The sequence below is a fragment of the Erpetoichthys calabaricus genome, chromosome 2, assembly GCF_900747795.2.
Source record: "Erpetoichthys calabaricus chromosome 2, fErpCal1.3, whole genome shotgun sequence".
Classification (NCBI taxonomy): Eukaryota; Metazoa; Chordata; class Cladistia; order Polypteriformes; family Polypteridae; genus Erpetoichthys; species Erpetoichthys calabaricus.
In genome coordinates, this window is record NC_041395.2 from 112,613,748 (window position 1) to 112,628,632 (window position 14,885).

The following is a 14,885-nucleotide window of genomic DNA, read 5'->3' on the forward strand; positions in this document are numbered from 1 at the left end:
AAGGGTGAAGAAAGGAGTTGGCACAGTTTGAAAATGAGGATTTATTTTAAGGGGTGCCACAGGAACAGTCATGCCACTTTATAGAAAATATTTGTGAAATACTGTATTTGAATGACTATCTGTACATTACTGTGAGGAGATAAGAAAGAATAAAATGTTTGGCCTGCTCAAAAAGTTTAAATGTCCTCACAGGTGGCGCAGTGGTAATGCTGCTGCTTTGCAGTAAGGAGACTGTGGAAGATTGTGGGTTTGCTTCCTGGTTCCTCCCTGTGTGGATAGTGCTTTGAGTACTGAGAAAAGCGCTATATAAATGTAATGAATTATTATTATTAAATGCAAGCAGAACTGGGCTGCATTTCCTAAAAATGATGATTCTTGGTGATTAATAAGCAACTTTAAGATGCATGTATGTAACTTGTAAGCTAATATTGTGAGCATTTCTCAAAACCCTTCTTACGTAGTCACTTTACAAATGAGCGTAAAGTACTTAGTTAATCCTCACTTTGAAGTCACCTGCAAACAGCATTATAAGTCAGTTGAAAAGCAGTCGATTCATAATAATATTGTAATGTCTTAGTTGTTCGGTGGCACATCTTTAAGTTTAAGTGTAATGATGCAGCATTGCCTTTTGAGACATTGTGGTGCGAAGATCTGCAACCAGCAGCCTATGCAAATTAAAGCTGATGAAATAAACTGTGAGCAGAGCTCAGTGGGCTCCTTACAGCCAATAAGGTTCACAGATGAGGGCACCATATACAAAAAAAGGGTTAAAAATGAGGAGGCAGTTGGAGTCGAGCTAGACAGTGAGCGAGAACTTATTGAGACTGAAAAGTTGAAAAGTGTGGAGGTTACAATAATTAGACAGTATGTTTTGGAGCCAAATGAAACATGAGAGTCAGTAGTCTGGGCATTCACCATGCCCACAATGATGGAGAATGTAAATAGTCATCACTAATTTCTTTTTCTTACTCTCATACAGTATAACTTAAAATCATTGTCCCCTTGTTATTTTGTTTAAAATCATTAAGAAAGAAAAAAAAAACTATTTTTTATTATTTCAACAAGCCATGGTGTCCTCCTTTTTACCTCTAGCCGCATGGAAGGTCACTACACTGGTGTCAGAAGTTGGATAGAACCGACTAATGGTCCCGAGACAGAGGATTGGTTTAACACTAACACTGGTGGACCACTCGACCATGCTCATGATGGCTTACTTCAGGCTTGCTGAACCATGTTGTCTCCCTCCCATTTAGTATGCCACTCTGAAAGGAGGGCAGTGTAACAAACCTTTGTATAGATCTGAGAGGAACAAGTTTTCCAGGAAGCTACAGATTGTAGAACAGCATGTGAATAAGGGTTGCAAATCCAGAACTATGAGAAGCACCTTATTACATGTCTTCTATCTGCTCCTGGCTATCGACTTATGAGTGTGACCAGCAGCAAGCCTCAGAAAGACACTGGTTGTGAGTCACTGCACTGAACTGGGGAAATTGTGACAGCTGGATTTTTCTTCCCACCCTGGATGAGCAGAGACAGGTGGAGCCGAGCAGTGCTCAAGTGTATAGGCTGAGGAGATGAAGAAGCTGGGACTGCATGGCACCACAAAAAACCTGGTGGTGAGGTGGGGGAATTGAGAAGAAACCAAATGGTCCTTTTCCGGGCCACACCAGCAACCTGGTTTAAGGTGGATGAATCCATTCCTCCATCTCTTGCACTCCCCAGGTCATTACAATATCATTATATGTTTTTGATACTGGTCCTTCACAGGTATGAAATAAACTGAGGAAAAGTAATATAAAGTAAAAATGACAGCATTATTTGATAACCAGAAATGACAAAGAGCATAAATAAGCGTGAAATATGAATAATAATAATAATAATTCATTACAAATGGATATGTATTGTTTCTAAGATGACCACAAAAAAAATGACAGGCAAGCCGTAAAAGAGAGTCACGCTTTTCTAAGGAAATAGTCTGTTCTTCTCTCATATGACAGAGCAGTGCAGTTGTTTACTAAGTCAAGCAGCGGCCTTTCAACCTTTCAACAACAAGAAACACAAAAGTGCGGAGGTTTAATGAAGAGAAAAAGTCTGCACATCACAACTATTTTATTCTCTCTCTGACATACAATGCCTCCTGGACAGCCTGGCATATATTACATTTATATAATCTGTTATGTTTCCACAATCATTAAATGTAGCAAATTAATTCCATTATGCATTAAAAATTCCCACTTTTTATATATATTATATTATACTTTTACTTTTTATATTATATTATATTATATTATATTATATTATATTATATTATATTATATTATATTATATTATATTATATTATATTATATTATACTAGCTATGTGTGGTCTTCGGGACAGAAATCAACCCGAAGACTCCTTAGCAGTTTTACTATATTGGTGAACTTGAAGAGGCATCAGCTAAGTGGGCCAGGACAGGTCATACAGTATCTTCTCTGAGACAGACGTGTAGTCAAGTGCAGCTGTGGCACAAATTGAGCGGGACAGGCTGGAACCTGTCTCGAGGAAAGATATGGTAGCTCGTTGTGTGAATGTACAACATGAATGTACCACAAAGTTGAGTTTGTCTGCTTGGGTTGAATCAGAAGTGAGGTGCATTAGGCGCCATCTCACCTAGTGTAAGTCACACTTGTATAAGCTTCTACATCATCCATAGAATTCACACCATCTACCGTCTCTGTGGTTGAGCGTGAGCAGAGCAGACTGCTCCATACACACAAAGGTCTTTTGTTTATGTTTGTCTAATTTTTATATTATACTACCTGCGTAAGCCTGTGCTGTAAAAAGCCTGGGGTCCTAGAAACTATTGAAAGTGTCAGAAAAAAAATTGAAATGTAGCGATGTTCTCAGACAGCCTTAGTATCACAATCCCTCCTAACCCACTAACAGCTGTGTTTGGTGTCCTTCCAGATGGACTTGAATTGGAGAAGGACAAACAAACGGTGATTGCATTCACTACACTCTTGGCACGCAGACTTATTTTGTTAAATTGGAAGAATCCTAATTCTCCTCTTATAAGTCAGTGGGAAACTGATGTTTTATATTATTTGAAATTGGAAAAAATCAAATTTTCAGTTAGAGGATCTGTACAAAATTTTTTCAAAACTTGGCAGGATTTAATCAATATTATTTTAATATAGATATTTACTTCTCCCCTTCTTTTGTCTAATGTTGCCTTATTAAAAAGCTTAAAGCAATTTTCCTTTAGCTAAGCTCTCCTTCTCAGGGGTGGGGTTTGATTTGTCTTCAAATTTGTTGGGTTATAAATTGATCTGTTTGTATGGAATGATTACAATGAAAATTAATAAAATAAAAATATTAAAAAAAAAAAATGTAGCGATATCAGGTAATTGAAAGGAACTATTCTGGGTGTCTCTCTCCCAGGTTTCGTTGTGCTGATGTGCTCACCTCGCTTGTGTATTAGTGGCAGGAGGAAAAGTTAAAGGGATACCGTTTCGTGTCGCTTGCATAAGAGTTTCTCTCTTTCCTCTGCGGTGTTACTTTGGCAACAGAGTCGCTTTCTTCTTCAGACTTGTTAATTTGGGGCCACTTTGCAGGCTCTTTGAGCTTCATGCTGTATTAGACTCACACTTCCGGGCCGTACAAACAGACACACTTTTACATGTAGATATTTAGTTTTCTGTTTCCTCTTACGCCGACACCACCTCTCACTTCTGGGCTGGACAGACACACACACTTCCATGCTTAGGCATTTATGTATAAGATTATATATAGGAAACCCACATGAAGACATAGGGGGAGCATTTTCCAAATAGCTGTGTTTTTCCTTGTGTTCCACCATGCTGCGGGTTTGCTAATAAATGCTGTGGTTGTCTTATTCTTCGGGACTGTTATTAAATTATGATGTCATGTTTACTTTATACTTTTCATTCCACTAAAGGACCAATAGCAAAAACATATGCTTCTCAATTGATTTGTGATGCTTTTTGTAGGCAACTTTAAGAGTGGGGTTAACTAGGTAGTACTTTATGGTTGCACATAAAGTGTCTGCTTAGGAAGGGATTTGGGAGACACGTGAAAAAGTATCTCATACATTACATACGTGTATCTTAAAGTTTCTCATTATTCAGTGAGAGTCATTGTGTTTGTGAAATGCAGCCCTGACAGTGACCTTGGTAAAGGAAAGGAATGGGTGCTTGAAAGCATATGTTTGAAGGAAAGCTAGGCCATCTGTGGCTAAATGTTCATTTGAACAAATGAGGTACGTACAATGATAACTTTAGAATAATGACATGAAAAAACAGACATGAGAGAGCAAAGGAAAGCTTTAATGACTGGACATTTGGTAAACGTAAAAAAAAAAAATCATGAAAGCACCTGCTCCAAATGAGTGTCAAATGATCTTCCATTTTAGAACTGGCTCTATCCACTGATGCTCTACTCTCGTGTTATGCTATTTTTGCAAGGAATCTTTAACATTACAAAGGAAAAGGAAGTAGAGCTTCTGAGTCAAGCCACTTGAGTGTGTCTTCTAAGTTCTTTTTACTTTGATTGGATGCTTAGTAATACCCCGCTCTTCAAATACCTTATGCACTTTGGAGAAATGAATCCATAACGGGTATAAGAGAGAATGTCTTTGACAAATCTGCTCATTGAAATAATTGTTTTACATCATAATGTTAATAATGCAAATCTTCAAAATGTATTTTAGAACTCTGAGATGTGAGTAGTACTTCCTGGGGTGAGGGATCGTCTCAGAATTGAATTATCCTCAGAGGAGTTAGAACTCTTGCTCTGCAGTTTGACACCAACATTGTGAATGATGTGAGTCCATAGTCCAAACTGAGGAGAGTTGTGCATTTGCACTGTGTGCTATGTCAGTACATTGTGTGCTATTCTCAGACATTCAGCACTTAACTGTATCAGACATTCCACATGAAGCTATTCTGTTTCAGGTGTAAACAAGAGGATGGTTTCTGGACTTGGGCTTATCATGTTAGGCACTTGGTTCGCTTTAGAACTTCAAGTAGTTCCAGTAAAAAATGTGAAGGAGACCAAGTTTAAAAGCAGTACTTCTAGGAGTAATGACCTTTGAATTGCAAAGTTGATCCATGTATTATTAAAGCCAGAAGAAAGCAGAAGGCATTGGGCTTCCAATAGTGCTGCTTCAGGTTAGAGCTGCATGATGCTAGTTAATAAAATAAAAATTTGAAGGTACAGTTTACCACCAGTCACCTATGTGCTAACTTACAGGTACTCAGGTCGTTGGTTGTTCATCTATATGCAGAAATATGCTGTTATAAAGGTGAAAAAGAGAAAACAATTAGCATTCAACTCCATCATCCCATGCCTCCCAGTCAGAACAAGTGATAAATCAAAACCAGGTGAAAAAGAGCCATTATAAAGTAGACAGCTACAATGCCATCTGCAGCCTCTATCACAAGTGTCATTAAGGTAGTACATCACTAGTTCCAGTAAAGATTATGCAAGATGTGCTCAAGTCTACTGTGCCAGACCCTCTGTGCTCCCAGCCTGGTTTCTGAATTTGCTAATCTGCTGGGATGGTTCCTCTTCACTGGGATGGCGTCTCTGCTCTTTCCTATGGTATAATAAGCTCACTTTGACAGATGAAGTGAGATGAGTCTATCCAGAAAGTAGCTCTTGAAGTCTGAGCCACTGTAGTTTGATCATTATACTGACATGCCCTCTTCATGTCTGCATGAGTTTATGATTTATTTCAGTAATTCCAGTCAAAAAGTGAAACTTGTATATTAGATTCATTCATTACACACAGACTGATGTATTTCAAATGTTTATTTCTTTTAATGTTGATGATTATAACTGACAACTAATGAAAGTCCCAAATTCAGTATCTCGGAAAATTAGAATATTGTGAACAGGTTCAATATTGAAGACACCTGGTGCCACACTCTAATCAGCTAATTAACTCAAAACACCTGCAAAAGCCTTTAAATGGTCTCTCAGTCTAGTTCTGTAGGCTACACAATCATGGGGAAGACTGCTGACTTGACAGTTGTCCAAAAGACGACCATTGACACCTTGCACAAGGAGGGCAAGACACAAAAGGTCATTGCTAAAGAGGCTGGCTGTTCACAGAGCTCTGTGTCCAAGAACATTAATAGAGAGGCGAAGGGAAGGACAAGATGTGGTAGAAAAAAGTGTACAAGCAATAGGGGTAACCACACCCTGGAGAGGATTGTGAAACAAAACCCATTCAAAAATGTGGGGGAGATTCACAAAGAGTGGACTGCAGCTGGAGTCAGTGCTTCAAGAACCACCACGCACAGACGTATGCAAGACATGGGTTTCAGCTGTCGCATTCCTTGTGTCAAGCCACTCTTGAACAAGAGACAGCATCGGAAGCGTCTCGCCTGGGCTAAAGACAAAAAGGACTGGACTGCTGCTGAGTGAATTTTGCATTTCCTTTGGAAATCAAGGTCCCAGAGTCTGGAGGAAGAGAGGAGAGGCACAGAATCCACGTTGCGTGAGGTCCAGTGTAAAGTTTCCACAGTCAGTGATGGTTTGGGGTGCCATGTCATCTGCTGGTGTTGGTCCATTATATTTTCTGAGGTCCAAGGTCAACACAGCTGTCTACCAGGAAGTTTTAGAGCACTTCATGCTTCCTGCTGCTGACGAACTTTATGGAGATGCAGATTTCATTTTCCAACAGGACCTGGCACCTGCACACAGTGCCAAAGCTACCAGTACCTGGTTTAAGGACCATGGTATCCCTGTTCTTGGTTGGCCAGCAAACTCGCCTGACCTTAACCCCATAGAAAATCTATGGGGTATTGTGAAGAGGAAGATGCAATACGCCAGACCCAACAATTCAGAAGAGCTGAAGGCCACTATCAGAGCAACATGGGCTCTCATAACACCTGAGCAGTGCCACAGACTGATTGACTCCATGCCACGCCGCATTGCTGCAGTAATCCAGGCCAAAGGAGCCACAACTAAATATTGAGTGCTGTACATGCTCATACTTTTCATGTTCATACCTTTCAGTTGGCCAACATTTCTAAAAATCCTTTTTTTGCATTGGTCTTAATTGATATTCTAATTTTCCGAGATACTGAATTTGGGACTTTCATTAGTTGTCAGTTATAATCATCAACATTAAAAGAAATAAACATTTGAAATACATCAGTCTATCGTAATGAATGAATTACTGAAATAAATCAACTTTGTCATGATATTCTAATTTTATGACCAGCACCTGTATATTCAGGTTTTGCCTCTGGGTTAAACTTTAGAAGGTAGGTTTAGGCTTAAAGGCAATGGTTAAGTTTGGAAGTCATGGCTTGGTTTAATATTTAAATTCATACTGAAAGGTGAGGTTTGCAGATACAGGAAAACATTCTGTAAGTATCTGGTTGCTATTCAATAAAAACACAGCATAAGCTTCATATTTTCTCAGTGACTACCATATATTGTCAAAATGATTTGTGATTTCCTGCACGCTATCGTATATTTGTACAGGAAATGCAGATAAATCATTTAGTTTGCAATGATAGGGGAAAAGGAGAGTATGAGATAATAAAGCACCAAAGTTTACTGTTTCCTTCATTTGCTGTGTATGTACGGTAATCAAGCATTCAGTCTTAATGTGTGAAAAAGATATTGCCCTCAGTGAACTGAACCCAACTGAAGGGAGTATGATAGTCAGTTGCTTAAAGACCCATGACAGCTGCTAAATCTGACTTTTTTCAGCTGTGCCTGATATGCTATTCAGAGCGTATTCTAAAAAATATCATAATAGGTCCATGGTTCAAGAGATTCAAGTTGGCTTACTCATGTTTAAGATATGAAACTTGAAATATTGTGGTACAGCCTGAAACAAGTAGTCCATGATTAAAAACATTAAGCAGTTTATCTGCCTAGGAACAAGCAAAATTCGTCCACATGACTGTAACAGAGTGATCAGCAACTAAACAATTGTCTGAGTTCACTCATGACTACCAAAGGTGGTGTATCTGGTTATTGAGTCCAAGGTTGCAATCACTTTAACATTCTTTAATAAATAAGCTAAACAAGACTCTTTTATTTAATATCACATTTTATAAGGTCTGAAAAAATTACACTCTACTTGGATTCTGCAAACCAAAGATTTTTCTAATGAATTTTCTGTCAGTCAACTTACAAGCCCTCCTGTTCACATTACAAATTTAGTAAGTTGACATTTTTTCTTACCTTTTTTGAACTTCATATATGGACATATGGTGGGCCTCTGCATCTCATGAAAATGAGGTCTTAATTTAGCCATGAACACAATTTGTTTTATAATCATTTTTAAATTTAAAAGAACATCACTGTGTTCTACAAATTTTCCTTCATTCTATATCAATATCTTCATTTGTGTTTTCACCCACACTTCCAATTTTCACTCTTTACTGTTCGTGATTAGTAAATAGCAGAGTTTCATTAGAACATTAGAATAATCTAAATGAGAACAGGCCATTCAGCCCAAAAATGCTAACCATTCCTATAAAATAACATCAAGTCTAGTTTTGAATACCCTAAAATCTTATTGTCTTTCACACTACAAGTGCCTATGGTTATCTAATGTTTGTGTGAAATTTACCCTTAACAAGTTTCCAACTGTGTCCCTATGTTCTTATTAAATCTTATTTTAAAATAACAGTTTCAATCCACTGTACTAATTCCATTCATAATTCTAAACACTCCAATCATCCATCCATCCATCCATCCATTTTCCAACCCACTGAATCCGAACACAGGGTCACGGGGGTATACTGGAGTCAATCCCAGCCAATCATGTTATCTCTTAATCTTCTTTTCCTTAAACTGAAATCTTTATAATTCATCCCATGTATCCCTGGAATGAGCCTAGTCATACTTCTCTTTAGTGATGCTAGCCTGGAGACCAAACCTGCACACAGTACTCTAGATGAGACCTCACCAGTGTGTTATAAAGCTTGAGCATAACCTCCTTGGACTTGTACTCTACAAAATCACACTATATAACCTGTCATTCTTCTGTTAGCCTTCTTAATGGATTCTGAACACTGTGAAGTCCGCTACGACTCCTAAATCCTTCTCATATGGTGTACTCTTGATTTTCAGACATACCATTGTATATTCATACCTAACATTTTTACTTCCTACATGAAATACTTTACATTTACTGCCATTAAATTTAATCTGCTACAAATCTGCTCAAGCCTATGTGCTGTCCAACTCCCTCTGTAATGATTTTCTGCCATTCCACCTAGCTTGGTATCATCTGCAAACTTAACCAGCGTGTTGCTTATATTCCTATCCAAATCATATATATGTATTAAAAATGTCAGAGGCCTAGCACTGACCCCTGTGGAGCAGCTCTCTTAACATCAGCCAGTTTTTGTTTTGCATACTGTAGAGTTTTGCAGGACTACCTTGAACGTTCACCTTGTGTGTGATTTTACAAGTGTTAAAATCACAAAAATTGTTTTTTTTTTTTGTTTTTTTTTTGAGGAGGTTAAAAATTTATCCAGAAATGGGGTGACAGCAAAGAATGTTGCTCCCTAAAAGCTATTTCATGCTGTGCAACTTTCCAGTGATTTTCAGTAATAGTCTTTATTTTACATAATTTAAGCTAGTCTGAGGCAGTCAGGGATGTGCTCCTGTGAATCTAGTTGCCTGAAGTGACTTACCCAATAACTTACTCCAAGTACTCTGCGACTCACACCGATAAAATCAAACTGGTTTGATCTTTGTCTTTAGTCATAGGGATGGGTTCTGTGTGCATGGGAGCTAACAACCAGTGAATGCTAATCCAGAGGTACAATGCATAAGAGGCAGTGACAAAAAATAAGAAACGCAGTGACTTTGGACCTCACAAATAGAAGAAATGCTCATCTCTGTGATGTCTTGTATCTAACATACCATGGCAGTATATAAAAAAGAAATAAAAGGCCAAGATTGCTGCTGAACGTTCTGAATGTCTTAACCCTTTGTACAGTACAAGCTCCATCTGGCAGCACATTATTGGCTTTCACAAAAAGGTGAAAGCAAGATTACACTGGACAGTCATAACTACATCCATAAATGTGACATGGGCAATGATTTTCAGTCATTTAAATTGACATGGTTCAGTAAGAAAATCAGTGAATGTGGTCAGCAAATTAGATAAACCCCATGACTAGAAGTTGCATTATGTGACACTGGCAAAAAGTTATTCCGCAGCCAATATTGTTCATCTTTAAATGTCTCACTGATGTAACATATTACTTGCAGTCCTTCTTTATGCTGTTCTAACCCATTCATTGTTAATGAACATCTTTAGCAAAGAATACTTACTGATGATAATGATGAGAACAATGGTGCAGATCATTCCAAGAACAATTATCATCTAAGAATGAAGCCAAAAACAACATTAGGCAATGAGTGATACTGAGCTATCTGCCATTTAACTCTTGTTTAGACAACTCACCTTGTAGTTTACACAAAAGTGTTTTTGCTTCATATTCTCTCCAGAGACCGCAATCTGAAAGGTTCCATCTTGCGTCGAGGCAGTTTGGGCATCTACCACTGAGACCATCATATCTTGGTTCACAACTTTCTCAAGGTTTACCTGCATCACAGCAGCCACCTGGGAAGAAATTTGTTATTTTGTAGTAGAGGCTTTGGAAGTGTTAGCCTGTTTTGTGATGCAAAGTTGGGCATCTGAAAGGCAGCAAATTATTATTTAGCAAAGTGCACTATCAAAAGTTGCTGTTATTGACATTGGTGTTGACAAGCACGACAAAAACAAGCAAAAAATGTTAAAACACAAAAGATTTGGTAACAATCAGGCAAAATTGAAGACTCAAAGAAAAGCTTATACTGTACTTAGAAAACATAAGAATGTTCAAGATAAATGCAGACTGAAACATCCTTTTCTCTAAGAGAAAATAATGAAACTGCTATGGTCAACCCAGGGTTCATCACCCAGCTTATTTTTCAGTTGCCTTTTTTGTCTTCTTTATTCAATTTTCATTATTATTATTAATTGCTTTCAATAATTTTTCTATTGTTCTGTTCAGTTATTATTTCTCGAATTATGTATTTTCTGTTAATTTTATTCTATTTAGTTAATCATATAATTTCTATACGTGTATTTTAATTCTACCATGTTTCTTGTATTTTGTAGGTGGATCCCAAGAGGCAGGTCCCCTTACCTCCTTGTTAAGAGACCGCCTTTGGCCTTTTTATTCAGGCTGGAGAAGCAAGTCCCTGTAATTCATTTGAATGCTCTCTGGCAAAGTTGTTTTTTCTTGTACGTATTTTGCACTTAATGTTCTCTGGCTTCTCATGACTTTCAACTGTTAGCTCTGGATGTTGGAATATATTACAGATTGTGTTTTTGATAACGTTTGATTCATGATTGCCCATTAAAGCCATGTTTTTGTATTTGCTCTTTTCTTGATAAATTCTTAATTTTGTAAATATTCCTTGTGTCAGGATTTTCTTGGTGTGAGAGCTGTTTTTTGGGGTATTTTGGAAGGCCTCACTTTTAGCTATTTTGTGGAACCATAGTCTTCATAACAGAAGAAAATAAAAAGCTCTATCAACAAGATGAACTTAAGCTGATTTTTAACCACCTGGACCCACTCACAGAAAAGAAAGATCTTGTAGCACAACCTAAACGTTCCATCCCTTTTGGAGGATAAGCTAAGCTGTCTAACCACAGTGTTTTAGCTTGTGAAGCATAAGCAGCATGCAGATGAGCAGACAACAAAATTGACATAGTCAAGTATAAATAAATGTTGCTTTATTATACAAATTAGTAATGCAAAAAGTAATAATCAAGTACGCAGGCAGGAGCTCACAGAAAAGGTATTCAAAAAGCAGAAGACAATATCAATAACAAGAGAAAGATTTAAAAAAATAAATAAATAATAATAATAATAATAATAATAATAATAAACTCTTAATCCACACAACTTGGGAGCAGTAGACCAGAAGCCAAGGGCAAGATGCCCAGTGCTACATTAAAGACCTCCAGTTAATCTCTTCCTACACTTTGGCTTACTGCCGGTGCTCCTCCCATCAGGTGACTGGAACATAATTGATGTTTCATAGCAACAGACATTGACAGGAGGGGCAAAATGTAAGCAAAAGGGGTGGCTATGGGCAGATGTCCAGCCTTCTTCTAGTAGATTCTAAATATGATAGTTTATGTTTTTTTAAGTTGATGCATCTTCAGTTATGTTCCTTGTGTCTTGTGGATGGTCCCCGTAGAGGCAGGACCACCTGGCCACCACCGCAAGGAACTGCCCTCATCCCTATAAAGCCTGAGGAAAATCCGCAGTACCTTGTGGCACATTGAATACACTGGCATTGAAGAGTTTTGTTAGTTTTGTAGTATTCTTTTGCTTTGTGAATACTGTATTTTTGACTCATTTACCTCTATTATTTCTGACCATTCTTTGTATTGTGTTTTAGGATTTTCCTTGCTATTGGATTGCCTTATTCAGGCAACGTCTTCTTCTTTTTAAGCTTTCTGTAATTTGGATTACTTCAGAGAATTTTTGTAAAATGAGCTATTTTATTTATAAAGATACTTTGTTTGCTGTCTTTGCAACTAGCAGGGTTTAATGGTTTCCCCTCCTCTAGTGGGCATTTTTGGGATTTTTAGGGACTTTTGTGCTTTGAAACTTTCTAGTTCATGACACTGGGGTGCCACAGTGGCTAATAAGTTTTTGTTCTAACCAAATTGTTTAATTAGAAGTAAATCCTTGCTGATAAGAGCTTATTTCATTGTGTGACTTGTTAGTGCTTTAATACTGTCACAACACCTAATTTTTATATTGTCACTTAAAATATAAAGATACAGTATGTGGACCAGATTATTCAGTCTCTGTCCTTAACACTTTTCTTTTACATTTCTTTGTGTTTATTTTTTTAAAAAGCAGATGTTTCATGGTGAACACACACAGTTGTAAACTGGACCAATTTAGAGGATGAGCTGCTGATTTCTTTGTCATTTGCGCCTCATTGTTAATTGCTGCCTGTTTAAGAAAACAAAAAAATGAAAACTGTGAATGCTTAAAATTTATATAATTAAGTAAGCTTTGGGAACGTAAGCACACTAAAATGAAGCACAAAATGGTGATTGAGTAATAATTAATTCAGCAGCAATAATTGTCTTCCAATTAAGAAATAAAATCTCCAGACTGTATCCCCTGCTACTTATATTTAAACTACTATACTTTTACTTTATTTATTTATTTATAAAGCACTTTAAAAACAACATCAAGGCTGACCAAAGTGCTGTACAATAAAAACCCAACATATCAGACACACAATAACCAAAGGGTAAATGAAAGAGAAACACATAGGAGCTGAAGAGATTCACAATAAAAAGTAGACGGATAGCCAACATATCATACTGGGTAAAAGCCAGAGAGTAAAACTGTGTTTTTAAATAAGATTTAAAGACAGCTAGTGAAGGACCCTGACTAACATGCAATGGCAAATCGTTCCAGAGTTTTGGGGCTGCAACTGAAATGAAGAGCCATGTATGTTTCACATAAACATGCTTACTTTTTCACTTATAGCATTTTGATGTTCACTTTTTTGTTGAAACAATAATGACAATTCATGCATTGTTATTGTCACCTGAGTGTAGCTTTATCTAATATTCAAATTTAATAAAGTATGGATAATTGCTAATAGTGTCTTTATGTCATCTATTGTTTTATAACTTAAAGAAACAATGTTAAATTCCCCTAATCCCATTCTGTAGTATCAAGTTCAAGACAAGACACCAGCTCCAGGCAGGTCACTAAATCCACTGCAGGGTACACACATGTACACAACTACAGGGCCAGTTTAAAATTTTGGAAGTGGCTCTCATGTTCAGGCATGGTGTCCCACTGTGGCTACAGGTTTTCATCTCAATCAACTTCATCCAGTAATTACAAAACTGGGTTTTGTGACTCCTCATGCTCTTGATCCCCTACTAGGATTAAACCCTGGGCATCTTCAAGTTCATAACTGACCAGAAACCTGGAGTTAGTGAGAACGTATTCCAAAGGAAATAAAAAAAGTTCCCAAGATCAAAAGATGAGATAAACACACAGCTGACTACCTTTCCTCCCAATGATCACCTCCACGCCTACAAAAAATTCAGAGGACGTTTTATGCTGCCTCTGGGATTTCCTTGTCCAATCCCCGGGGACACTCAGATTTTTGTCCAATCTTCTCTTATGTTGCCATGCTGGATACACAGTGTGTACTTTTCCAGTTGAAAATCACTGTAACTAACATCCCTGCCCATGCAAAAAGGATCAACCTACAGACTTCTGTAACTCTGCGATTGAGGAGCTCTGCTGAATAGCCAATCAGATTGAAAATTTATGTCACTTGGTTTACTCATCAGTCAACATTATATGAGTCCCAAAACTATAATTGTAACCATATTATAATCGTGAGTATCACATAACATCACTGCCTCCTCAACGTAGTGGAGCTCTGGAAGTCTGCAGCTAGACACATCCTAGTGGCTCTCTTAGCTATTCTCTGGGTACTTCCTCTACATACAGTATTTGTGCCAGCAACCATTTACGCACCCCTGCTCTATAATGGCAGAGTACTGCCGGGACAACAGTCTCATTTTACTCTGAGGCTTGCACATGCTCATAGGCCTCCAAGCTGCATGCACATCCTGAGCCAACTATTGTCAAAGAATTTTTGAATGATGCAATGGAGCCTCTGACAGTGGAGTGCAACTTCCCTGGTGCTCACCACCCTTCTTAAGGTAAGTGCACCGTTCACTATTTCCAAAGCCCTATAAACAGTTACTTTCCATAAACATTGTTGTAAACTGCAATTCCTATGAATCGGCCCATCCTAGATTTACTAAATTTTATTGGACTGTAT

At 37.7% G+C, this 14,885-nt stretch overlaps 1 protein-coding gene across 1 annotated transcript in view; it reads right to left on the minus strand.

Annotated features, from left to right (window-relative positions):
- Positions 1–3,894: 3,894 nt before the first annotated feature.
- Positions 3,895–14,885, minus strand: part of LOC127526790 (vesicle-associated membrane protein 2-like) — a 42,049-nt gene continuing 31,058 nt past the window's right edge. The window contains exons 3-5 of the mRNA XM_051923548.1: positions 10,453–10,611; positions 10,320–10,371; positions 3,895–5,293 (exon numbers count right to left, since the gene is read on the minus strand). Coding sequence (XP_051779508.1) covers positions 5,277–5,293; positions 10,320–10,371; positions 10,453–10,611 — 228 coding nt within the window. The 3' untranslated portion in view covers positions 3,895–5,276. The remainder of the gene's footprint in view (positions 5,294–10,319; positions 10,372–10,452; positions 10,612–14,885) is intronic.